This window comes from Stegastes partitus, unplaced genomic scaffold (genome assembly GCF_000690725.1).
Source record: "Stegastes partitus isolate 25-593 unplaced genomic scaffold, Stegastes_partitus-1.0.2 Scaffold356, whole genome shotgun sequence".
Classification (NCBI taxonomy): domain Eukaryota; kingdom Metazoa; phylum Chordata; class Actinopteri; family Pomacentridae; genus Stegastes; species Stegastes partitus.
In genome coordinates this window covers 119855-146511 of record NW_007578087.1, presented here as the reverse complement: position 1 = coordinate 146511, position 26657 = coordinate 119855, and the positions used below count along the sequence as shown (strand labels likewise).

General features: G+C 42.4%; 1 protein-coding gene across 1 annotated transcript; it reads right to left on the bottom strand.

Moving 5' to 3' along the window:
- Positions 1–10888: 10888 nt before the first annotated feature.
- Positions 10889–22021, bottom strand: LOC103359144 (BTB/POZ domain-containing protein KCTD16-like). The gene is made up of 2 exons (XM_008284366.1): positions 21202–22021; positions 10889–12146 (listed from the first exon to the last, which is right to left on the bottom strand). The coding sequence occupies exons 1-2, from the start codon at positions 22019–22021 to the stop codon at positions 11695–11697; spliced, it is 1272 nt and encodes a 423-aa protein (XP_008282588.1). The 3' UTR covers positions 10889–11694.
- Between the last annotated feature and the right edge of the window lie 4636 nt (positions 22022–26657).

Below are 26657 nucleotides of genomic sequence, written 5' to 3'. Positions count from 1 at the left end.
CTTAGCTTAGCACTGAAATGCAAACTAAAGCTAAAGCTGACGGCAATGTCATTCATTTTGTCGATACAAACTGAAGAACGTGACAGGATTGGTGGATTGTAAGAGGAATTCTGACCTATTGATGTTCCTTAATGAAATTGCCCAATTTATTTTATGGATGTTTCAGCTGAAAACATAAATGCTATTAGTTGAGACATTGCACGCAACACGCTTGGTAAAAAAAAAACAAAATCATCTGTTTGCAATATAATTTCAGAAATCTTCCTTTTTATCCCACCGTCGTTAAGCCCCGCGCTGCACTGCATCACTACTGTCCATTTTCATTGTTGTTATTGTCATGCGCTTTAGCTCAACCCACTAGAAAACACTAGAATATTCATGCGCAGGATGCATTCCCTGAATTTCCTATTTTCAGGTCGGAAATGCTCTTAAGTAATCTGTTTGGATATGTTTAGCACGCTGTTGATAATCACAGAGCAATGGTAGCAGGTCAACTGATGTGGACGCAACATGCCCACCATCTGTGTGCGACGTTTAATCTTTGGAAGGATTAATCCGGTGCTCCATGGGAAATATGCACGTTTTCTTACATGCATAATGCGCTGCAGTTTGCCAAAATAGTGCATAATAATAGCCTTGGAAAAAAAAAACTCTCCAGTCCTGCATTTGAAGGCGACAATGAGATAATTATTCCTCCAGAGAAAAGCATGTGATTTAAGGAGCATAGCTGGGAAATGAGTGTGCTTGGCTTTAATACATTGCTATTGTTGCGCCCTTTAAAAACAACAGATTACAGCTGAAAACAGACTGGATTACACTCACAGAATTGTGACACAGTGGAGAGAATCTTCCACATGATAGTCACCTCCCAGCTATGATGATTGAATATGAAATTCAAAATTTCAATTGAAGGAAAATCTGTTTTAAAAAAAAAAAAAAAAAAAGGCCAATCCTCCCATCCTTCAAACCATACTTTTTCTTTTTGGTCTATCAGTTAGACGCTGACACAAGTCATGTGAAGGATTTGTTTTAATTAAACCTGCTACCGCTCCATCGCCTCGGAGTCAAATTGAATGCTCAAATTTAATACCGAGATTATTTTTCCTTATACGGTAATAGCTTTGTAATGTATTCAGAGAAGGGCTTCTCCCAAGGCGCTCGTTAAAAGGCATGAAAGAAATTAACAGCCAACAGAGTCTTTATCTCGCTCATACAGTAAAAAGGGTTACACATAAGGAAAAGTGCTCTGAAGCTATTTGAGGATGTTTTATAAAGCAACGACACCTCAAGGTATGGTTAGGGCATGCAATTCTAATTGCACAGCAGTGGGAAGATGTTGGAGGAATTAAGACAATGTTCCCCTACTGATTATTTAATAGGCCGACGCATTAGCTGAGCACAGCATATTGTGACTGTACAAAAACGGCGAAAGTGAAATCTTCGCTGCTCTTCTCATAACATCCTGACGACATTCATCATAAAAGTCAAAGTACAAAAACTTCTTGACATAATTTAATAATCCCTAACAGACTGGCTGTATATAAGGTGAGTAAGTCCTTGTCCATTCTCCCATAACATCATAACTGTTTACCTGTCCTGCTGTATTCATTGTCTGATATCACACCTCGCAGACGATCAGTGATTATTTTCTGGATTTATGATGCGGTGTCCCACAGTATTTTATCCCCTGCAATATACTCTGCACTCTTCTTTTGATTTATAATAGCCTCTGCCCTGCACCATGGTACAGTATGCTGCTTTACGCTGTGGTATAGCAGCACTGATCAGTAGCCCTTGGAGGTGATTTATGAGCAATGGGATTTCCGGTCAGAACAGCTTAATTGAGCCTGTATATTCTGCAGAGCAGTCCTTGAGAAAGGGATAAGGTAATGAGGGGGAAAATGACGAGTGGAAGACACTTTGGCTGTAAATCAGCCTCCTTACATCTGCCAAGAAGAAACGTTTTTAAAAAAAGGAAAAAAAAAAAAACACTAAGTACACCTGCACCATCGCTGTGGAGCTTCAAGTTCACTTGAATGACCTCTTGACAAGGCAGTGGAGTGGCTTTTTGATTGCACCCTCATTTTTCTTTCTTCTCGTCACCCACCGGTGGACTCTTTGTCCCAGGAGGGAGCCCAGGTGAGCCTGAGTATGCAGGTAGCTGCCTCGATCTTTGCTCCTCCAGTCTTCACTCAGGACCCTTCGATACTCTGCCTCATTAGGAACTTTGCACCAGGATTCAGAGGCCTGTTTTGCACAGCGCATGAGGATGAACGGATCCCACAGGGAGCTGAGAAGAATATCAGGGAATATATGTAGAGCTGTACAGATAGTACAGGTAGCAGCTGTAATGCTGACAGTGGGAGTCTGAGGAGGTGAATGATTGTGTGTTTGTTGCTGGCGCCAGAGCGGAGCGCTGAGGGAGGAGATCGGGCGCCAAAGAAGTGCAAAAGTAGACTCGCAGTGGACTCAATGCCTGCTGAAGTCAGCAGTATTGACTGACACCTGTCACTGCAGTATACTGTATATGTGTGTGTACGAGCATTTGTGAATGTGTGTGTGGCCTGACAGAAAAGTCTATCATCCTCAAGTGTTTTCAGAAATACAGGAATCCAATTGTCAGGGCCTTTATTTCATATATACTGCATTTGTAGTTCTTTGTTTGTCCTCATTCATGTAGGCAGATACGCGTCCAAAATGGTCCTACCACTTCAACAAAAGTTTAACATCATAGCCTTCATGAAGATGGACTTTATTGCAAGAGTGCAATCAAAATGTACAGGTTTAGAAAACTCTGCAAAAGTTTTTTTTTTTTTTTTTACAGGGGTTCAAAAATCTTTTTTTACAGTCTAAATTTCTATTTTTAATCATCAATAGATGATGACGGGCATATTTTGTCATGTGTCCGTGAAAGTTTCTGTTGTGTCTCATTATCCAACATTTTCACATTCACCAGCACAGTAAAAAAATAAATAAATAAAAAATGAAAGAAAGAAATCTACAAGGACACAGTGAAAATCTGGCAGCAGGGTGCCAGAGAAAATGCGTTAAAAATGGTAGAACACTAAAAGTAAGAAGCTGCAAAAACAATAAATAGTAACAGCAAATATCTGCAAAATTATGATATTTTAGGTGATTTAAATACAGTATTTATACACTATTTGATGTGGACATTATCTGCAATTTGTCAACATGTAAAGAATTCCTTTTTTCTGTGACTTCACTAGAAATTGTATTTAACAAAACGGGGAAAATCTATAAAATCACTGTTATAACCTTTTTATAAAAGTATAACATTTTGACATCTATATTGTTTACAGTTTTACAGAGGACCGGATTCTTGTTTGTAGTGCGATAAAAATTAAACCTTCACATCTTCTGTTCAGACGCTCCTTATCTTGAATAATCGCTACAGGACAATAAACCTGTTCATAGAGGAGTCTGCTGATTCTGGGATGTTGTTTTTGAAAAGAGATGTGGTTGCAGCAGGTATGTTTCCATGCAGAGAGTCTAGTCATGTTCAGGCTGTATGAGAGTGGCATGAGAAATCTGAATGAAAGATATCTCAACACCTGTGCAAAAAAAATATTATATAATCTATTTGAAAAGAGTTTGAAGTCAAGGGTAATATGGTTGTGTCAAATTGAGTGTTTAGATGTCAACGTTCTATAAAGGAATGAGCAGAAAATGAATGTGTTGACACGTATTTCACTTGTTGATAAAGGTGAGGTGGCCCTGACATGATAGCAGAGGAAACTGGTCAAAGGCTTTACAGATGTTGCCTCCTCTTTACCCACTAACACACACACACACACACAAACACTAACACACACACTAGCGGTAACAGAACTGCCATGCAAGCTGCTCACCTCCCATTTGGACTCACTCGAGGCTCGCTGTCTTGCCCAAGGACACTTAGAAACGTGGACAGGAGGACTCAAAGATTGAACTGCCAACCTCACAATTAGTAGGCAGCATGCACATGAGTCACAGCCGCTCACGAGGCCACGGGGAGGAATACAGATCTAATCTGAATGTTTGTCCCTCCTTGTAAGCCTCTTTTGTTGGCATGTGTGTTTGTGTCTTCCTCTCTCTGTGTTTTCATTCCAGCGGAGAGGTCCCACCATTCAGGGTTTTGCTCCCAATTTTCTGCTGGGGTTATGGTGATGACATTCACCATCATTTTGTCACTTCTTCCTCTGAATTCATTTGTAATTTGTTCCATTGGTGTTTCCACGCATTGGACTTGGCAGAATCAGGCCGGAGTAAGACCCCAAATGTACTCCGAAGCTGTAAATTGGCTCCCATTTCTCTAACTACGTCCCCGCAGGCTCCCCATGAATGTGCACACAGTATGTAGGTTTAGTATAATCACAGCTCACAGCACAGCGTGGCTTAAAAAGGAAAACTGACCCTGTTAACAGACATTTAAAAAGAAAAAGAAAAACCTTATGAAATATAGATTTCTTACAGTATAATTAAATACATGACACTGCTGAGAAAACGGGGCCCCAGAGTGGTGACGCTAGAATGTAAGTATTTTGCTGTGATTAAGTTGTCTTCTCATTTTTATAAAAAGGAAAAAAAAAAAGCACAAATGTATCTCCTGGGCAAGCAGCTTTTGAGCAGCTGCAAGATTTTCAATGAGCCCAAAGCATTTGCACATGATCATTATCTGCCTTCTTCTTATGAAAATTCAAAGTGCACTGTGGCATAATCCTGGGAATACCTTCCTCTGCCATCACGATGAAGAATTATTCAAATAACAAAGACGTGAACCTCGGGAGAAAGATCTTTAGTATCTCCCAGTCATTTCCATTCACTTCCCTGGTGTTTATAAAACTCTGAGATGTCAGTCATCTAAAATTAGACGAGTGAGCAGAAAAACATGTTTTTCTTGGGTATTTTTGGAACTGTGTTGCATTCAACACGACTTCTCCCAGTAAGCGTTTGGGAATATTTTTTCAGAGGAAAGAGATAAATTACATAACTCGTGTTTCTATTCCAGATGTCAAGCTTGTCACAAATTACCCTTCACCTGCTTTGTTGCACAGATCCAGACATCTGCAATGCTGCAACAATAACATCAGTTATCACCTCGGATTTGGAACATAAAGGACAAGTGAATTACAGTCTCTTCCAAACCTCATAATGCTGAGCCTAATCCTTACAGTCATTGTATAAGAAATGAAATCCTGTTTGCCTGGTTTTACATCATGCTTCTATTATTTCATGTGTGAAGAACAGCCTTTTCTGGTCCCCTAATATCTGATAATCTGGGTAATTCTCTCACTCTTGAATCCACACAGGCTTTGCAGTAATTTTCTAAACACAAAGGGCTGCAATCACGCTGTCAGACCTGTCTGGTGCGAAAGAAAGCGGCTGTGCGCAATGCAAAGTCTGCAGGCAACCCTCTCACATAATTGAGGGCAGTTAGCGGTGGCAGAGATGTTTTTTGATTGAAGATTTAATGTTACTTTGCATCCTTGAGGAGGATGTTGGTTATCGACCGTCTATAAAGACTAGAGGGCCTTGGCCAGGATCTGAGGCTATTGATCTGGAAGGGAAGTGAAGCGGTAACGGTTGGGTTCAGATGGTTCCGTGGGAGAGGCCAGCAAGGTCATCTGGGCCGGGCCGGGCCGGGCCAGGCCAGGCCCGGCGGGGCTGCACCATGATGTTGTGTACATTTGATATGCAAAAATAGATGAATCGATTTTCCATCGAGGTATTAGGATTCAGATTGTGCGAGGTGAAATGTCATCCAAAGCGGATCTGGTTTTATAAGATGGGGGAAAGGGGCATTGGATTTCGAACGGAGACATTTCATGCTGTGTTGCTGCTGAATGGAGGCCGAGAGGTACAGAAATGTGTGCAGGTGCAGAGTGGAGGAGAGGAAGAACGGCCACTATATCCCGAACAAATTCATTATGTTACAGTCTCCTTCCATTTTAAGCTATTTCACTCTTTGCTTGGGTATTAAGAATCTAATGTGCTTTTTTATGAGTTTCCGAAAGCCTATTCACATCCAAACCCATATCTCCTTTTAGTTAAATAGCAGCTAAATGGAGTTAAAAAAAAAAAGAGCACTGAGAATTTTTGTGACATATGGTGGTGGGCTGATGGTCTTTTTGACCAGGATTATAGGTTTCAGATTGCTTCTATGCCTTAGCTGACAACAGTAGAAAGAGCTGGAGGGTTTATAATCTATTGTCGCGTGCTTTTTTTGTGTGTAGAGCAAAATCACCAAGTCCTAACAAAGCTTTTTTCCTTGGAGCCTGTGTTGGAGGACACTCAGTGCCCCAAGAGAGAAGCAGGTCTTCATCTATCATCACATGCGCTGCTTTTTGGGGTTGCAGCGATACAGTCCCCGAGCCTCGCTCCTCGCGGATGCGATGTGGGAACACTGCAGAAAGCTGGTCGCTAAAAATAGTGCTCTCTATGCTATATGGTTCTCTTCTTCTTTCCTTGAGATCCTCTCGAGAGGATGAGGCACACATTAAAATGTCAACAAGAAGGGATCTATTTCACTTTCTAAATGAAACCAGTTTTGTGTGGAGTGGCCTGGTGATTGGGTGCAACAGAAGGCAACATGGTTTTGTTTTCAGCTCATTCAAGTTTCTCTGTGTGGAAAATTAATACATCATCTCTGACTGTAGAAGGATGGAAATGTGCTATTGTCACAAGCACAAGAAAAATGTGAATATATTATTTTTACTACTCTGTTATGGCTTCTCATACTCGGATAAGTAACACAGAGGTCATAGATTTCTGTTTTGTTTATACTTTCAAGCCAATTTACAGAAAAAAATAAGGAATTTGAAAGCATACAGCTGAATGCATGATAAAAAAAAAAATGACACCAAGCAAATGGAAATGAACATGAATATAATATTTGTGTTAAACTTAAATCATGAAGTGAACCAGAAACAGCTGTGGGAATAAGCCCAGGTGCGGAGCTGCCGTACCAAAAAGACAAGGTTGTTGAAGAAGAGACAAGAAGAAGAGAGAGAGGCAAAACTAAGCATAGCAACAAGACGATCATCTGCAGCAGCAAGGTCTCTCACAGGAAGACATTTTGCAGAAGACAGATGATTCCAGATGTTAATCCAAGCTCCAAGTCTCCACTGAAGGTTTCTTGATTTGGCTTGCAAGGATCAAACTTGTGCTATAGGAAGCCCTTCACCTCGCACCTGAAACAATTCAAGTCTGCAGAGCTGCGTTTGTCTTTCCTTTTCCTACACCAGCCACATTTGTCCTTTAAGTTTACTTTGTCACTATTTAAACTGATCTATGTTCATATTGCCAGTTCACATGGCCTGTTCAAGTTATTGATGTTTTCTGTTTACACAGGAACAAATTCAGAGACATTGAAGCAAGTTACAAGGAATGAACGTGCTCTGCATTGCGTCCATGACTTTGTCTCCTCTACGTATTGGGCATGTCACAATTGGTTAAGTGCAATTAACCAGTTAGCTCAACCCCATTCTGCGGAAGCACAAAGAAAGCAACAGAGAAAAAGACACATCAAGCTGAATTTCCCTCACAGTCTGAATGTGTCCAGCAACACCATGAGATCAAAACACAATAGACTTCTGAAAAAAAAGGGCAGTAGGCGCTCTGGACATATGAGCCGAACTTAAAAATATTTAAATCTGAGCTAAAAAGGTTTTTTACAAGGATGCAGGCAACAGTGAAGCAAGCTGAAGTCTGGGGCTGCATTCATGCAAACAAAGTTGGGGATTTGCTCAGAATTGGTGGTTTCCTCAAAGAAGAATAGCACAAGTAGATTCTACAGCAGACAAGACACAACCACAGTCATTAAGAGCCATCCTCTGTGACTAATAGTATGAGGAGTTGAGATGGTGCGGCCCCCACTGAGTCCAGATCTCAACATCATGAAGCCAGTCAGGAATCACAGGAAAATATGAGACACACAACAAAAAACTGCAGAAAACCAAATCACAACAAGTTTTTGAATATAACCACACAAATTACGCTGTGCAGCTAATAACATACTACTTGGCTTTGGAAGCATCACTTGGTCACAGCAGTAAGCTCGGTAGCCAGACATGCTAATGGGTCTATGAAAATGCGCAACTAAAAACAGAGCTTGACTCTGTAATTTGTATCTCATCATTTAAACATGAATTCATTACATTGAAACTGAATTCCATCCATCCATCCATTCTTTCTTTATCTGTTTATCGTTTCTTGGTTTGTGGGGTGGTGGGGTGTGTTTGGGGCGTCTCCGGGCCGTGGCAGGGGGCAGGCCGGGGAGGTCGTGGGTCTGTCGCCTGTCTATCCCATGGCGCGCCCCCCATTCACACCTACGTTCACTCTTATGTCCCCTCTCAGCTTCCCCATGTTTTTGGACTTGTTTTGGGCTTGTGGGGGGTCGCGGGAGAACCCAGGGTGCACGGGGGCTTCACGGTGCCCTACCGGTCTGTGACCGGGCTGTGTTCTTGCTGCGTTGTTGCTGTGCTGCCACCTTGCCCCCTTTTGCCCTGCTTTGCAACTGAGTTGCATTTCTCTTGTATTTCTCGTTTAGTTTTGCTTTCGAACTGCATTCTTGTTACAAGATTCAAATTCAGATTGTCATTACAAGTATTCCATTTGCGCAATTCCAGTTCAAGTACAAATGATTCAGATTCAGTTTCTCGTCACACATATTTCTGCTATCTCATGCTGCATTTACTCCAGACAACATGGAACTCAAAAACTTCCAACCTCCTGACAAACAATCCAAGCCGGAGCTCCAAGTGTGGAACTGAGGCCACGTTTGTACAAAGCTTCTTCACTGAGAGCCCAAAGTCACTCAATATGGATGAATGGTAAGTTTAAGGCGATATAATCACTTATACTGCCTAAAAACACAGTGTGATGGCTGCACTAGCAGCCATCCCAACCATGAACGCTGGTAACTCCGGTAAGTTGAAACACTTTGCATTTATACTATGCGCACAAAAACACATAAACAGCAACACATAATTAGCCATTTTAAGCAATGTGTATGTTTAGGTGCTTAAGCATTGTTTTAAGGTGTGCTAACCTTTTCTCTGTGTTACCTGAGCTGGGGTGTCTGGTCTTCTGCAGCTGTGGTCACCTGGCTGGCTTCAGGCAAAAGATGCCAGCTAGGGCGCTCCAGGCTTTTATGCCAGAGCTGCCTATCAGACCACATCAAGCTCCTGCCACTTCTGGGGGTGGACTGGGTTTATTTGATTTACATATTGCTTTATTCTTTTGAGTTCAGTTGGGTAATTATATATATTTTGGCTTTGTTTATCATTATTCTTTTGATGAAGTAGACCAACTGTACTGTTTTGTGCTTTTTGTTGTTAGTTTAGGTGTAGGTCCTTTCTGTTTCCCCTGTTGTGTGTGACTGATCTGCTCAACCAGGATAAATATGTCCCCTTTTGGTTAGTAGCTTTCAGCACTGTTGAGATTTTGTTTGGTCAAGGCAGTAGGTTTGCTGTGTTATTTTGACCTATTTTAAGGGCCAGACTTCACTATTGGTCTTTGCAACTTTGTTTGTCATGTTTTTTTGAGGGGTGAAATAAAAACCTTGTCGAGTCCTCGTGCTTTGCAGCTCGGCTCCTCACGCACTGTAAGTAAGATTGAATATTATCTTTGCAGAATGGTGTCAGGATCTTTCCTAGATGTTGGAAGCCTGTTGTAATGGAGAGCTATTATGGAGAGCTATTACTCGGTGCTGTTGCAAATATGTTGTCTGTCATAAGAAGAAGAGTTCCTTGCTGTCAGCTACGTTGTTTGTTTTACATTTGGTGTTGCAGCCGTCACATCAGTCACCCAAGGGAGGCTATGTTGGCATGGCCAAGTGGCCAAGAGCCTCTGAATCTCCAAAGGGTCCATCAGATGGATACTAGTGGGAGCTGAATGGTCCCATCACACAAGTAGACAAACTTTGAGTAGAGGTCTGGGACCAGTTTAGCAAAGACATCTTAGACTGATCCATAGTGTAGGCTAGGTCTAAAATGGACACTTAGATGAGTCTAATGTGACTTTTACAAAAAAAAATAGTGACATTTAAGACTAATAAGTTAGCCACCACATCCGAGGCAAACTACCAATGTTTCCATGGTAAAAACCCCTTACACAGCTGCTGATTTGGGGGAAAAAAAGAAGAAAAAGAAAGAGGGGAAACACTTGCAGTTTGCTGATAATCACATTTTTCTACATTCTTTACCAATTTCCATGATAATTATCCTGCTAAAGAGCCTTTTAAATCAATGTAACTATTAACCTCTCAAATTCAGAAAACTCTGCTGGAACGAAGGAACTTTAATGCAGTTGTTCAGCCAGGCATGACTTTTGGTTTGAAGGAGAAAAAAAATCTTAATTTACCCAGAACTAATAGCAAATGATTCCTACTTAAGATAGTCAATACCTAAACAGGTTTGTGCAACAGAGGAAACCTAGATATCTAACAGAAGTAGGATTATTGGGCGCCACAGTAGCTCAGATTGTCAAGCACCCAGACTAGCTGTATCCTCACTGCAGCACACTGGTTTCTGATTCTAGTCCAGGTCCACTGGTGCATGTCATCCACTCTCTCCCTCTCTCCTTGCCTCCCTTCTTGTCTCCCTTCAGCTGTCCTTGCAGTGAAAAAGACTCGCCAAAGATGCAATGAGAAACCAGAAATTGGTGGAGCTCTCGTTACCAGACCTGTCAATTTTAACATAGAAGGAAGTCTAAGTAAGTTGGAATTTGAAAGTTTCAGCTCAGAAATTTCCAACCAGCTTGAACAGAACAAAGCTTTAAAGCTGTATCTAACCTAAATACGGTTGCTAAACTCTGACCAGACTGTTGCTGTTAATGCAGGAGTTTAACAGTCTTTGAAAAAAGATGAATTCCAAAGGTCACAGAAAGGTTCACTGTGATTACGTATAATTCTAACCCATTTATTGACATTTTTTTTGCACACTTACAATCAAGGATTAGATCAATATCCATTGTCATTATATACTCTACCTACACAACATCATCTATCCAACACATAATGACAACATTAGACAAAAAGTTTCACAATGGCAAACAGATCTAGGCAGTGCTTTCCTCATCAGCCTCAGTCATGACGCATCATTTTTACCCATCACACGAAACGGTGAATCGAAACTTTGTTTGATATTGCATAAGTATGCTAAGGGTGAAATGACATGCAGTGCCGTTATCGAAGCGTACTATAAGTATACGTGTTATCGATGTGGTATAGTGATAATTCTTTGCTATCTCACAGCACCTTCTGGGTACATCCATTTAAAAAACAGCTATTGTGGGCATTTGCACGTACAGTATGTGATTGGTCGATGAACTGAAATGATGTTGCCCCTGAGGTTGCTATGTTGTTGGTGATGTTGTAGCCTTTTCCCTCCTCTCGGTTCTCTGAGGTGAGAACGGGGAAGTGCGATGTAAGCCCCGACAGGAGTAACCTGATTTACACATGTGCATATGACACACAACACTGTGCATATACTTTACAAGTCAATGACTCACACTGCCTTTTACTGTGTGTGCTTCGCTAGTCATCCCGGCAGAAAAGTGGCCACAGTTTTTTTTTTTTGTTCTAGTACAGTATGTGTCTTAGAGGGTGCAGTGTATTGCCTATGCAGTTTAATACTCTTCATTGGTGGTGGCGGCATGATACTGCAGTACCACTTCTTTTGCTTCTCTTCATATTTAGAGACGGTACTTTCTCAGGAGCTCTGATTGCCACATGTACTTCCTCTCTGGAAAGCGATCGGGAATCCTAATGCGCCGGAAGTCCTGGATGCATTTCTCCAGCTCCTGCTCTGGAGTCATCTTCTCCTTGTTCGCTTTCCTCTTTGCGGCCTCTCGTTCGCGGACGCCGAAGGTTCTCACACGGAGCATGTCAGTCTTGCGGCGCATCTCTGCCTGCTGCAGCATGTGAACCGGTCCTTTGGGCATGGGCCGGTCCAGCGTCTGGATGTTGGACTGTCGGCTCACGGGCCCGCAGATCACGGTCCCTTGAGGGGAGCTGGCCTCCGATTGGGTCTCGGAGCAGGAAGTGGAGAGGTCGTTGAAGGAAGTGCCGCTCTCTCCCTCGCGCTCGCTTTTGTGGCTCTTGCAGCAGCAGTCACAGTGAGAGGACGACCACCGAGACGGCCCACCTACAGGAAAAACAACCCACAAATGCATCCGTCAATTGTTTTGACCACATGCAGTAAATTTTCTGCCGCAGTAAGGCCCGCCTCCGTGCAGAAAACCTCTAATGTCCCAGCTATTTTTATAGTGACAGATTCCAGCGCTAATCAAAAGAAGCAGTTGTAGTGATGAAGCAAATGCTGACAAATGCCTACACAGCAGTTTCAATGTCATGCAGATATCTTCAAATGAACATCACATGGGTGTGTGCGGGTATTTAGTGGGGTAAAGCCGTGAGAACATGCGAGTTATTGGGTTTGACATTTAATTGCTGAATTTCAAAGAGCTGGTGGGCTGTGCATATTGCTTCCTCTGATAAGGAGAACCCCAGAGCTCAGTGCAGCTCAGTACGGCTCCCTGAAAGACCTTTCCCATTTCCCAAGGCAAAGCTTGTCTCGGAGCCAAAGCAATCTGGTTTGCCGTCGCAGTTTGTTATTAGAACTGTAACCTGGTTGCCAACAAGGTGCTGTATTATTTTTGTGTTTTCAGATCATTCAGTCAAATAAGTCAGGGAATACGGTTTATACGTTTGGGTAGAAGTGGCAGATAAACATAATTTATCTTGGGCTGGTGAGAGAGTTTGGGTTAGTGGAAAGCGGATTGAACTCCTGCAGAACCTTTCCTGATCTGCTGTCATGAAGTTCGGATGAGCAGGTTTTTAGTGGTCTGTGTCTTTCCTCCTGTGCCGTCTCCTTGTCTCATCTCACGTCCTCCTACACGGCTAATTATGGACTGGAGATACTGTACTGTGCTGCCCGCTGGCTTGTGAAGTCTTCGAGTAACGACACTAAACGCTGTCTTTCATTTCCAAAAATAACTGAACCATGGTCTCATTTAGATCTGCTAATAGGTAGAAATGTGCAGCACTGAGGGCTGCTGGGCTCCCTGTATGTAAACAACAGCACATGAGAAATAAACTCATGGTCACAGACTCCACAAACCTCTTAATGCTTTTTCTCCACTGTGATGATTTAGACTCAATAGCAGTGATATCTCAGAGGGAGCAATAATTTGTCCATTGCCTTCTTCCAGTGCATGCACCAATTTAAACTGAGCAGAGTTCAAGGGGGATTTTAACCTCTCTGCGCAGACTGTAATAATGACCTTATCTCTGGTGCGATGATTGCATTGAGCTGATAGTGAGAGACTCGCTAACAGCTTTTTAATGGCTAATCCATGAGTAAAGAGGCCAATCAGCACACCAATTTCCCCCCGCAGAAAATGAATCTCGCTGAATCCAGCAGACGAGCAGTACCAGGGAAATGGATGCAGGCGCTTTAGTGAGGAGGATCAAGAGGAGGAGGAGGAGGAGGAGGAGGAGGCTGAGCATTGTTTCTAAATGGATGGATGCTGTAGTCCAGAGGGGCAACTCGTTTAGGAAACTAGCCAACACCCAATAATAGCAACATAAAAATTTCAGGCCATGCAGGAGAATGAATTGCATTAAAGCCATTGACAGCCTGAGAAGCACCTGGGCTTTCATTCTGTTTGCTACAGCGGTCCATCTTAATGGATCGTGTCCACGGAAGTTGCCATACAGGATGTAAATGCAAAAACAAAAAAAGAAGTGTCGCCTTCAAGGCAGGAGACAGGAAACAACTAAGAGCCTTGTCAGGAAACACAGTCATTCTCAGGCACATTTAAACAAGTGAGTGGGTATGATACACTTTGGTATCTTTTCAGGGAAGCCATTGATTGTAATGTGTTTTTCTCAGATCTATACAGCCAGTCTAAGAGATCATATTCCAACCACATTAAAAGACTAGGGCCGGTCCTCAGACCAGACTCGAGCTGTGTCTGCACTTCTCATAAATAACACAAAGAGAGGGAGTCGAGTTCTGCACAGAGCACAGAGGCATGCAAGCGTGCCACACGGGGCATCCTCCAACTCCTCTCCACTTCTAATGAAAGCTGGGGTGTTTGTCCTCATGCCTGGGAGAAGTCAGCTTTGGGGAGAGTCAGCTGCCTGCATATTAGATTAAAATAAGTTTTAAAGGTTTTAAATGGCATAAAAAATAGGACATGGTTTGGACCGAAGGCAGAGTTCTGTGACAGACTCGAATTCAAAATGTCAGTGGCTTTCTTGCCAGACATTTGCGGTTATGTTTTTATCCGTGCTCCCAAACTGACTCATCAGAGGTGTCTGATGCTTTAGCGGCGCTTCGGTTCTGTAATCTGAGAGAGGCTCGGCACAATCATGTGCCTGCAAGTTGAGAGGCAAAGAACTAAATAAAGAGTAACAAGAAAGACTCATCACTCAGCAATTTCACGTTGTTGTTGCACGTAACCAGGAGGCCATAACACAATTTATTTCATAGTCAGACTTGAGTGACCCAAAGCTGTCTCCTTTTCAAATTTGAATCTCAGCGGGGATGTGAGCTGTGCCCTCAATCTGAACGAATGAAAATAAGTTTTGAACACAAAAACAGCATTTTACATTCAAGCTGCCTGAGTCAGACAGAAAAGGCTTAACTTGTGAAACAAACATGTCTGCTCTATTCACTTTCATTACTGTCTGTTATTTGCCCAAACACAGCAAAACCCGGCGAGACTGAACTGTATGAATTATCTTTGGTTGCTGCATTGCTCTGCTGCAACCACATTTTCTGGGCAAGAATATAGTTTGGTGAAAAAAAGCTTTATGTATAGAGGGTAATTTGGTTTAGCAGGTTAAATATGCAGTGAAGCTCATATGCGTGCAGACACACTCTTATATTCTCCAGCTCCCATATCCAGTTACACTAATATTTTTTTATTCTTCCACTGCCTCAGGAAGGGTGTAGTTTACATGCGTGTTCGCTCCCAAATTAGGCCAACGTGTCCTTGCAGCAGAAAAAAAAAAAGGCTTGTCTTGCAAAGGCAGTGACCGTCCTTACAGAGAGAGGGAAATCCATTTCACCAATCTAGTCTCATTTGCTGCAAAAGTATCACTTCAGCAGTTTGTGCCCGGCCACAGCCAGCGTCCACCAGGTATAATAGTGTCTCTAATATCTGCATACATTTGAATTTGTCAATATTAATTACCTCCAGTCGGCTGGCCAGCCTCCTCTCCTGAAACAACCCTCATCAGCAGGCTGTGATTAAAAGGAGCTGGTGACAAATAAGTCAGGGTAACTCACGGAGTCCCGACAAGCGTTACATGACCTAATTCAAGGACACAGAGCATGTCTTATGGACTACACTGGCCCACATTATCTGCTCTCCACGAGGAGAGTGACAGCTTCTCTGGCTGATTGTTAATGACAAGCGGGTGTCGCGTCCTCCCCAGTCAGAGGGTGGCTGTCCGCTGAGTGTCTCCCTGACAGGGAGATGAACAAGCAACGCAGGCAGATTGAAATGTCTATATCAGCCTCTCCCTGTGGGCCCGTCCCCTGACCCAGAGCCACACCCTTCCTCTGATGAGGCAGCGAGAGGATGTCCCAAGTATTGCAGAGCTCTTGTCATCACCTAAATGATGCCTCGAGAGGACGGAGAAAAGAAGAGGGGCGACTCTGCTCCCTCGCCCTGTCAGGTTGGTTCTACTCAAAGAGTGACGGATAATTCAGAGCATCAGATCCTCTTATAAATTCTCACAGATGAACTTTATCAACTGGATCGCATGCCAACAAAAATGTCAGTAATTTGCAAAGGTCTCCTCCTGCATGCCAACACAGGAGATCCCCCCCAATCAGAAAACACTCAGTCCTGCCCATAATGTGAAGAGTTTCACATCCAAGTAGGCATTAAATGTCTCCGGGGGGATCATTAAGGTGTTAGATGTCAGACAGAAGGAGAGCTGTTATACCTGTTTTCCAGCAGCTTCACTGAGCAAAAACTAGAGGCAAAAATAATTGCTGGAGTTTAAAAGGTGGCTGAACAATTTCATCAACTGGGATCTGAGTTTATCTTTTTTCTTTTTAAGGAAACATACAGAAGGATTTATTTGTTTTAGGTTTAGAGGGACTTTTATTTTTATTTATTTTTTACCTGCAGGCTTCATTTGTTTAAATAAAGCTGCTTACGATGGGTAATAGATCCAAATTTATATTTAGTCAAACATGCATTATCATTTGTGAGTCAGCAGTCATGCAAATTGTTGGAAAATTAAACCCCAAAAATGAACAAGCATGCACAGATAGAGTGAGATATGTGGGGCGAGTTGGCAATTAAAGAAAATTTCACATTTAACCAATAACTAGGCTTGAAGGGGGGAAAAAAGATGGTCAAAGTTTATCTTAGAACCTATTTTAAGTAAATCTCTAAGTTTCTTCTGTAGTGAAATTAAGTGAAACCAATGGCTGCCGAGGAAATCAATACAAAAGCTTGTAGGAAGATTTCGAGAACATGTAGCAGCCACCGGGTCCTGCTGCTTTCCAAAAAAAAAAAGAAATAAGATTGCTTTCAAAAACTACATTTTTCCTTTTGCATCAGCAGCTTTTCAATAAACTCAGATTCTCTCCCAAGGTGGACCAGATTGTCTACTTGAACTGATTTAGTGCGCAAGTTTCTGCTACCACTGAAGAGAGGGGGGAAAAAAATGGCACAAGCACATACACCTCGCCTTACTTCTGACCATTTTTCTGCCCAGGTGCTCTTTAAGGCCTGTATGAGTTATTCATGGGAACACCATCCATCTCTTGTAGGCATTGCCAATCCATCCAGACTCCAACCAGGCTCTGTGGGAGCTCAGGGACGGCCCAATCTCTGCCTCCATTACACCCAAGCAATTGATTACTTTCCCCGTCTCTCCCGGCCGCTTCGTAGCCATTGTTCAGGAGCCATTATGGCCACACATCATCTCATTTCCAGCCCAAATGAAGACTGCACAGTTATATTAACAGAGCACACCTGGCAAGTATAATCATTCTCCATCTTTACTGTACACGTCTCCCATTTTGACTTGACACCAGCTCATTCAGCGTAGGAAAAGGTGAAAGTGTTTCTGATGTTGGCAGCCCCACTGCTCGATGATCATTTGCTCTGCTGCTGCGATGTGGAAGCAGGAAAGTCGATGCAGGTTATGATTTAGTCCAACGACGGCAAGTTTTGAGTTAAAGTTCCCCAATAGTAACACGTGATTCATAGTTTCAAGCTGTCTTTAAAATAGTTTGCAAATGATCTCACACTGGATGGCTGGAGACGAGGAAATATTTTGGGATCACAGATTGCTTTTTAATTAGCCGACACTCTCCTCTTTCCCCAGAGATAATTGGCAATAAGGAGCCCGGTCCCAAACACCGGCTGGGAGGTTACAGTTCTTAATCACTACAGCAATAATGTTGTCACTGCCAAACAAAAACACCAAACAACCTGCATTTGCGTGTGTCAAATTTTTTTTGTTAGAAGTGCCACTTCTGCTTGTTATAGGGGGAAAAAGTTTGTGATATAACTGTTAAAATGGGATCACTGAGGGAAGCATTTGACTCAGCAAGTCTAGTCTCCATGTGCACAGTGTAGAAATAAACCTTTTCAACTGGCCTATTATCACATATTTTAAATTCTTATCTTAAAGATAAATTTGATATTGTAAGTCTCAATTCTGACTTTTATTTATTTTTATTCACCATTCAATAGTTTGGACCTTTTTTAAAAAAAACAATGGACATAGTAAGTCATCTTTTTTGAGATAGTAAATTATACTTTGGACTTTATTTTTTAGGCATACAGTTAATAAAAAATGTATTTTGTTTTATTTGAATTTGTTTTTTATATACTTTTTACACAGTCGTAATTAGGGCTTTTTGTCATAAGTCATATTTTTTACTTAATCTGTTGACATTATAAGTCATAAATTCTGACTTTATTTCTTTAGATTTGTAGATAGTAAATCATTATTGTGTTTTTTTTTCGTAATTTTGACCTGGTCAGTCATAATTGAACTCAGTAGGTCATATTTCGTTCTTATTTCTTGTATTTTTTTTAGACGTAGTAAGCCAGAATTTCTATTTAATAATTTTGAATGCCACACTCACAATTAGACCTTCTGTTTTGAATATTTTGCTTTATATCTCGTAATTTTGCCGTTAATATCATGTTGGGGGCGGTGGTGGCTCCACAGTTAGGCTCCAGCACTGTCAAGCTGCCTCTGTGGGACCCCTGAGAAAGGCCCCTTAACTCTGTGTACTTAGGGTATGCTGCATTATCTAGTAAGCTGGGCTTTGCAGAAAAACACTGTGCTGTAATGCATATGTGACAAATAAAGGCTTTGTCTCATAATGATGATGATGATGATGATGATGATGATGACTACCATGCAGTGCAAGATAACTAGTTAATGTTCTGGATTTTCATTCCATTTTTAGAAATTTCTTATCAATATTTTATATAATGCAGGACAAGAAGCAGAAGCATGTTTTTTCTGTTTTTTTTGTGTTTTTTTTTTAAAGAAAACCTAAATAGACACAAAAGACAATAGCAACTCAGGCGTATTAAATGGAAGTGTTAGGTTACACTGCATCACTGGCACAACATATCTACGCACAATGAACAAGGTGGAAGGCACATTGTGGACTTTGTTGGCATCAGCATTGAGCAAGGTGATCCAGAAATGGCTGCCATATATCACTACATTTATTAGGGCTGCCCATCAAGCCATATCGAGCCTTCTCCGTGTGTCATATACCAGCGAGCTGCAGGTCTTAAACGGAACTGACTGAACTAATCTCAGTCCTGTTCTCTCTAATATGTGCTTGTTATCAGTGTTGATGTATTTCTCTCTCATTCAGTTGTTTACTCAAGAGGTGAACAAGTCACACTTGATTAAATGTAAATTATTCATCATGGCCATCAGACGCAAAAGCTCCAGTTCATGATGAATGCTCGGACAATGTGGCCTCCCGAGGAGAGTGCCCTTTTGCTGGAACTATCATTTGTTTTCATCTGCAAAGAAACCAATAGCATATTTTTCGCTGACGACTACTGGGAGGGCAGCTTCATAACATGATGTTAATACGGATGATACCATGAAGGGAACATGATCAATCTCTGCTGTGGGCATTTTAGAAACAGGAGTCTACAGTGATGCTGGCAGTCAGGGGAGCTGTAGGAAATAACTGATGCATTTACCAAGAAGAGCATCACGGATGATGCTAAGGAACTGACAGGCTGGAAGGAAGTCTCCGAGTTTGTTTACTGCAGTGGATTGCTCTTTTTGCACTCTCAACAAATGTAGCCTCCCTCCTACCATTTTCATTCTCCATATGAGCCTGTGTTTGGACGGGGAGGGGAGTAAAGAAAAGCAGGGAAATGTTCCACTGAAAGCAACAAACAACCATAAAGCACATCTGTTTCATGTCTCTCTCCCCCCCTCTTCCCAAAGGTGCACTTGTCTACATGCATCCTTAGTTTAGGACTACCTGCCCTAGGCCAGCCATTGTCCCACATTCAGAGTCAGGTTACCGTATTAGTTCAGAAAGTGGATGCGGGCCGCTGTGCTGCTGTGAAGCAAAGGCCTCTCACGGCTGTCTACCTTTGATGTGTCTATCCATCATCCTGACTAGGCTTCTGTCTGCTCATGCTTGCGATATATGTGTGTTTCCTTTCACCCTCACCTTGTCTGCTCTCGTTCTAATGAAAACCCAGTCTCTCCCTCTGTTCCCGTGTCTTTCCACCCCAAATTTTTTTTTCTCTTCCTCCTCTCCGCTGCCTCGGACTCAATGAACTTTCCTGTCTGATCCTCACTTTAATCTATTTTTGCGCCGGCTCCCTCTCGCTTCTTTCTGCCTCAGTTCTTTCTCCCCATGGCCAGGTCTCATGCAACTTTTACTCCCTCATCCCTCCCGCTCAGCCGCTCTCTCCTCCATCTGCTTGCCTCTCTTTTTCTTCTCTTCTCTTCAGCTCACTTCCTTAAACTCCCCTCTCTCTCTCTTTTTCCTCTCTTCTCTGTGCTCTTCTTACTCGCTCTGCAGCTTCTTTCCTTTCATGCTGCACTTGCTGCAGTTTCCTCCTCGGGTCTCTTCCCACCTTCCCATCCTCCTCCTACTGTCCCATGACTTTGTCCTGGGGCAGTGTCTGTTAATGGGGAAGGGGGTGAACACCTACACCATATGCTGTGCGCCAGAACACTGAGTGACACTGGAAAATCTAGCAGGATGTTATTTCGGGCCAAGGCGGACCCCTCTGTAATAATTACCCTGTATTAGCACTATTGGTAAATCATTAGCAAACCATATGTCAAGTCTTCCTCAGTCCACCCTCTTGCACCTCCAACCTTGACCCACCAACTGGGTTTTCTTCAGCTCCTCTAAAGGGAGCCATTCAGAATAATGAACAAAGTGCTTTTTAATTGGCCATATGGTCCAACTCCTCCCTCAGCAAAGGAATGAGCCATATTTGCAGCTAATTAAGTCATTTTCTGACTAACCAACTTTATCTTTGAGTGAAAAGCAAAGCTGATTCAAGAGAACGCAGCAGCAGCATTCATGTGATTTTTTTTTTTTTTTGCTGCCCACTGGTGCTATATTATTCATAACCCAGCGGCTGGCAGAATCTGAGCACTAAGCCGTGTTTACGCATGACGCATGTGTACTTGAAGCGTAGCAGCATTGTGACTCAACTCCCCTGAGGCCCGTGGGCAAGTTTGCCTCTTATCTGGGACCCAAAGCACAAGTTTAAAGTCAGCCACTGCAAGGGATGCAAACATTTGGGAGGGATAACGCTGCAACCCGACCATGCCTCCTGGTGGTTTGAGCAAACATTCACCACTTTTTGCGAGTCACTTGTAATTTTTTGGTAGCAAATTAGATGGGTTTTTGAGTGGGAAAGTATCAACTTTTACCGTTTAGTGAGAAAAATAGTACTTGTGATGGACGTTACACCACTTGGTACTGTTGTCTTGATGTGACCATAAGGGGAAAAGGGAGGGGCATTTGGTTCTTTTCTTCTTTTTCTCTTAGTTTACATTTGTTTTTAGTTTACATTTGTTGTTGATTGTGTTTTATGTGGCTATCTGTTTTCATTACGATTACTCCTGGAGCTCAAGAAGCTTCTAGTTCATCTCACATCACTTCTAAGAGTGTAGAGTGGGAATAAATCTTCACTCACGGTAGAAGATGTACTGTGCGTAATTGGACCAGACCCTGTCATCCGCGTAATGACCGATGGAGGACGCAGTCAGGGACGAGTTGCAGGCCACAATGTGAAAGCCACTCTCTGACAGCATGTCAAAAGCTCTCTCCAGGTGCCTGAACTTGAGGTAAAACCTGCAAGTGTACCGGTCCGGCGGTCTGTCCGTGTCCCTGTTCTCATTCAGGGCGTCTCCAAAAACCTCCTTCGCCAAACTAATTCTGCTGCTAATGAAGATTCTCGGTAACTTTTTGGTCTTGGAATCAGTTTGACTTTCTCTGCCTCTCGCGGCGCAAACGCCTTTGAAAGCGACCGTGATGTAGCCGTAGCCCCTGTCAAAGGAGTGAGAGGGATAAAACCTCGGGTCGCTGCCTTGCGACACGTCGTCGAAATCACTGTAGTACAAGTCGTCCGGGAAGAGTTTTGACTCCTCGGATGACAAAAGTTTGGCCAAATCTGGCAGCTGGAAGTATTCCGCCTCTCTTTTCAACCTTCCTCTCTCGGGAAAGTGGTCAGGGAGGACAACTTGCTTGTCTCTAAGGTAATCCAATACATACCGAAACAGAAAACCATCTCTGTCAATAAAATAGCGTCCTCTAAGGTCCCGGGACAAGTCATTTGAAGACCCTTTCTTGTTGAACAGCTTCCCAAGTAAGGAATTTGGGAAGCTTGTCAAGGTGGCAAGACGAGTGTAATACACCTGCCCACCCACGTTTAGCTCAATAACATCCGATGGAGGATTTTGCACTGAGCCTTGTTCTTTTGCAGGTTGCGTTTTGCAGTTTTCGCTCAATGCCATCGTTTTGTTTTGTTTTGTTTTTTTCAGATCCTGAACGAAATCCAAGTCTCGATCACGGAGCGCAAACGTCCCAGAAGTTCAGGGTGTGGGGTGTAGCTGCATGGTGCTGATGGACTCAGACCCAAAGCACAGGCTTGATTCAAGCTGCAGTCCTCGCATCCAGTGTCTCATGACAAAACAAATCCCAAGGTGTGTCTACAGTATATCCTTTAACCCCATGCGTAAATGTGCCCGGCCACAGTGCATCCTCTTTTTTTTGCACGGAATCGATTATCATAACCAGCATTATGTTACACACATCCACTGCGATGGGTCGTCAGTGTGACTTCAAAGAAATATAATCCTCACTTCACTCTGAAATCCCCCCCACCGTCAAAAAAGTAAAAGCATTTCTGCGCAAGTTTGCTGTGGAAAGATTCGCCCCTTTTGCGCCTGGCTCCTAGTTCAGCCACAGAAGTCCAAGATAAACTAAAAAATGTGCCAGCATCTCATCATTCTGCTACTGAGCGTCGCTCCTGACTGCTGGGATGCTGAAACATGCTCCGAGGTGGCTCACAGGGAGGAGGATGGAAGCGGTACTCCTGTGCGCACCCATCTCTCCAAACTGCTGAGTGCGGAAACGGCTGGACCGGCAGAAGGTTTGAGATAATGTTGCTCCAAGCTGTGCAAGAGAGAGAGAACGAAGGGAAAAAAAAATCGTCCCGTGAAGTAGGCTAATGTCTTACATCATCTTAAAGGAAAATGACATTTTCAGTCGATCGACATAAAAAGGACTGATGGGGTCGGGGAGGAGGGGTGCATCTGTGCAGTTTTTCATGAAATTCTGATCTGGCCACGGGCGATGTGCAGCTGGCGATGAGGATTCAGGTCTAATGCAGTTTTAACATCCCAGCGTGGCGGATTTTAATCCCTTCTTCTGAGTCTTCACTGAGGCTTTCGCATTTACATTTAACGCTTTTAGCTGACGCGCTTATCCCGGGAGACTGGTGAGGGGTTAGGTGCCAGTGTCTTGCTGGAAAAACTCATCGACTGTGACAACTACTCGTGAAAAGAGCTGGTGGTCTGTGATCCCACTCTTTATTTCTATCCAATGTCATACTTTAAAAGAAATCAGTAAACTAAACAAAAATGAAAAAAATAAATTGCACTACTCTGCATGTGGCTGAACCTTCTGGAACCGGTGTCACTTCTTTCACCCAGAACAACATGACTGGATATGAAAACTGATCTCTTCTTCATCGATTTGACAGACTGGATTCTTGTTTCAGCACCGCGGACAGATCTCAGCTCCAGAATCACTGCTGCTCAGTGCTCCGTCCATGCTGATGTAGTGCTATCAAAATAAAACCGTGCATTGATTAATAAGTCCTATTTGTTTGGTGCTAATTGATTATATTGCACCAATGTGAGTGCAGTTTTATGGTGGAAAAAGTCACGAATCCTCATCACTGAGTCATTTTATTCTGGATTATAGTGACAGAGGGGGCAGGGGTTTGGGACTTGTATATTATTGCTCAGGGCTGCTCAGTGAATTTGTCATAGAGTCATCAGTATACACTACAGTGAAGTAGTGTAGGGCGGAAAATCCAGTTTGGATGAAGTGCGATGCATGGCTGAAATCAAGGATTGACAATGCATGTCATCATCTGTATGTGCAGTTTTATGTAGGTCACAAGCTGTAGATGCTATAAGGTGACCGACACAGGATGAATGTAGGAGCAAAATTAAATCAAGCCTTGAAATATTCGTGGTCTCCTGAATCTGGGGGACTACTTTTATACTTATGGACCTGCTTGTTTGACGTGAAGAAATATCAGGTCCCCTCAGTGGGCACCGGCACCGACACCTGTCCGTGTTTCAGACTGTTTTGTTTGCTTTTCGGCTTGTTTGTGTATGTGTGTGTGTTTTTTTGAAGCCATGCTGTAATAAATCGGAGGCTTTTATTGCTGCAGTGCTGAGAGAAGGCGTTGATGATGGGAGAGCACCCTTGACTCGTGGTTTTGAAGAGGCAGCGGTCACGCTTTACCCTGTTAATTCAGAGTATATTGTGCTGGAGAGGGGTTGCTAAGCAGCCGCAGGGGACTGAGTGGGATTCAAACAGTGGGGATTTAGAGCTACAGTGAGCATACTGATCTCTTTTTCTGTGATGTGAGGCTTTTGCTGCTTACGTTGTAAATGATATAATGTTTTGTGGATTGTGTGACCTTAACATTGACACCATTGTGGATAAGGTGTAACACCATTAGGTGTAGCTTACATGGCTGTTTGTCTTTACCATACAGATGAATATCTGGTGTTGGAGTTCAATAACAGTACGACTGAAAGTTCATTCTCTAGAATTTGTTTGCTATAGACTGACTCTCTTCCCACATGTGCTGTAAACCTGTTTCTTATTCCTCTCATTCAGCCTCCCATTAGAGCCAATTTCCCTGCGTCCTGTCTTCACTTTATTTCCTGTTCAGGCACAACTCCCAGGTTAGATTCTATCATTTGGAAGGGGTTGAATTTCATGCAACTTCAGCATGAATAATGTAAGACAATATAGCTCCCAGCTGAGACTGAAGTAAGAAATCTGTATGTGCTGTAGCATTAAGTTGTCCACTGTGGTTTTTGCAGGCTCTTGCTTTATAATCCGCAATGTGGCTTTGGTAAAGATATTAAACTGTCGTGAGCCAGGTCAACTGTCACTGCATGAACAAAATACACATCTTTTAAATAGGAAATGGTTTAAAATGAATTTCTAAATCTCAGCAAACATGATTTCTGATGAAATGTTCTGGTCTCCATACATTGCCCCTGTGTGTCCTGTGAGTGAATGACTGTCTTATGAAAAATTGTGTTATGCACCATTGTGCAGCCTTGAAAGTGAAAAATAGTACCAGTCCAAACCTCCCTGCAGTTATTTTCCCTATGCACATACAGCCTGCCTTCCCCTATTTCCTCTTCTCCCACTCACTTTTCATCCACTTATGTTTCCAGATAAAAGAGGCACAAGTGTGAAGTGCCATGTTTTGTGAAACAAAATGTTTTTGCAGTGTTCTGCTGAACAAGTCTGATTGCAGTAGTTTTTCATGTAAATTAAGTAGCTTCCACATTCTTGTCCTTAAATAAATACTTTTTCTTTTCTTTTCTTTTCTTTTTTTGCTGCTTTAAACTACTTTCAAAAACAAGCAGACTATTTTGCCATTAATCACAACCCTTGCAGTAATAATTAACTGTTTACTGATGCGGGTCTTTTAGTGACATTGAGATTGAACCTTCTTGAGGACACCAAGCACACAAACAATTGTATCTCAAAATATCAGTTATTCATTAATAGGATGAAAAGGCTTTTAAGGTCATATGCAGCAATAAATACGTTATCAGTGCAATAAAATTCTTTGCTCACTACGTCTCTACCTGGCACTATGATTAACCTACTTACAGAGCCTGTTTCATTTTATTATGTTTATCTGAGAAGTATTCAGATCTTACACATTTTATACAATCTAATGTCAGATGTAACTTATTTTCGCTCATGAATAAGTAGTTTACACTCACTGAGGAGGTTTTAAATTAAATAGCGGAAGAAGAAAGTTTATTGTCAACGGATATTGCAGTGAATTTCAATGCATGTTATTGCAAGCTGTTTACCCCAACACACCAATCAAGTCTGTGTTGCATCATGGTTGAGTCTGCATATGAATAAGCACTGGTTGGAACTGTGACATTAAATGTTCTTGCAGCCACATTTAGACCCAAAAGTGAGCTGAAACAAAATAATGTGTATAATATATGTGTACACCAGCCCTGCTCTGCCTTTCTTTACTGAGACATCTAAATAACCCTCTGGTGATGTTTTGTGTGCCTCAGACCTCATTATTTTATCTCAAGTAATCATCCATCCATCCATTATCTATACACCGCTTAATCCTCACTCGGGTCACGGGGGGCTGGAGTCTATCCCAGCTGACTTAGGGTCAAGGCAGGGAAACCCTGGACAGGTCACCAGTCTATCACAGGGCTTCACTTAGAGACAGACAACCAAGCACACTCACATTCATACCGACAGACAATTAAGAATCACTAATCAACTGACCGGGACACGAACCGGTGACCTGGTGTTAACCACGAGCCACCTTGCAGCCCTCAAGCAATCATTATTTGCAATATCTCAATAGAAGGCTGTGTTCTTTTGCTATTTTTCACAGGTAGAAGTTAAAGACGATCTTATTTCCAGGCTATAATGAGTGCGTTGTAGGTGTTACTACACACTCTTAAAGGTAATGAATCATTTCTGTGTTAGTTAATTTAAAACAAATTCAATTTGAGATACCCGAATTTCACTGAAGAGCTTGATTTTTCTTCACATTTACTTTAAGATTTCTTGTCCCCTTCCTTATCTTAACATTACAGGACACTTTCGGATGGTTAATATTGGTAATTAAAGCTTTGATTTTAGAGGAAAATATCATTTTCCTGCTTGTTGGTTGAACATAATTTCACTTAACTTCATAAATCAACTATTTTTTGTTTTGTTGAGCCAAAACATTTTTGGAGTGCATTCATGATTCCTCCCTCTGTCCTCTGCCTCTGATGTCAGTTTGTCTAATGTCCTTTAACAGCTGCAAGACAGTGAACAACACACTGCATGACC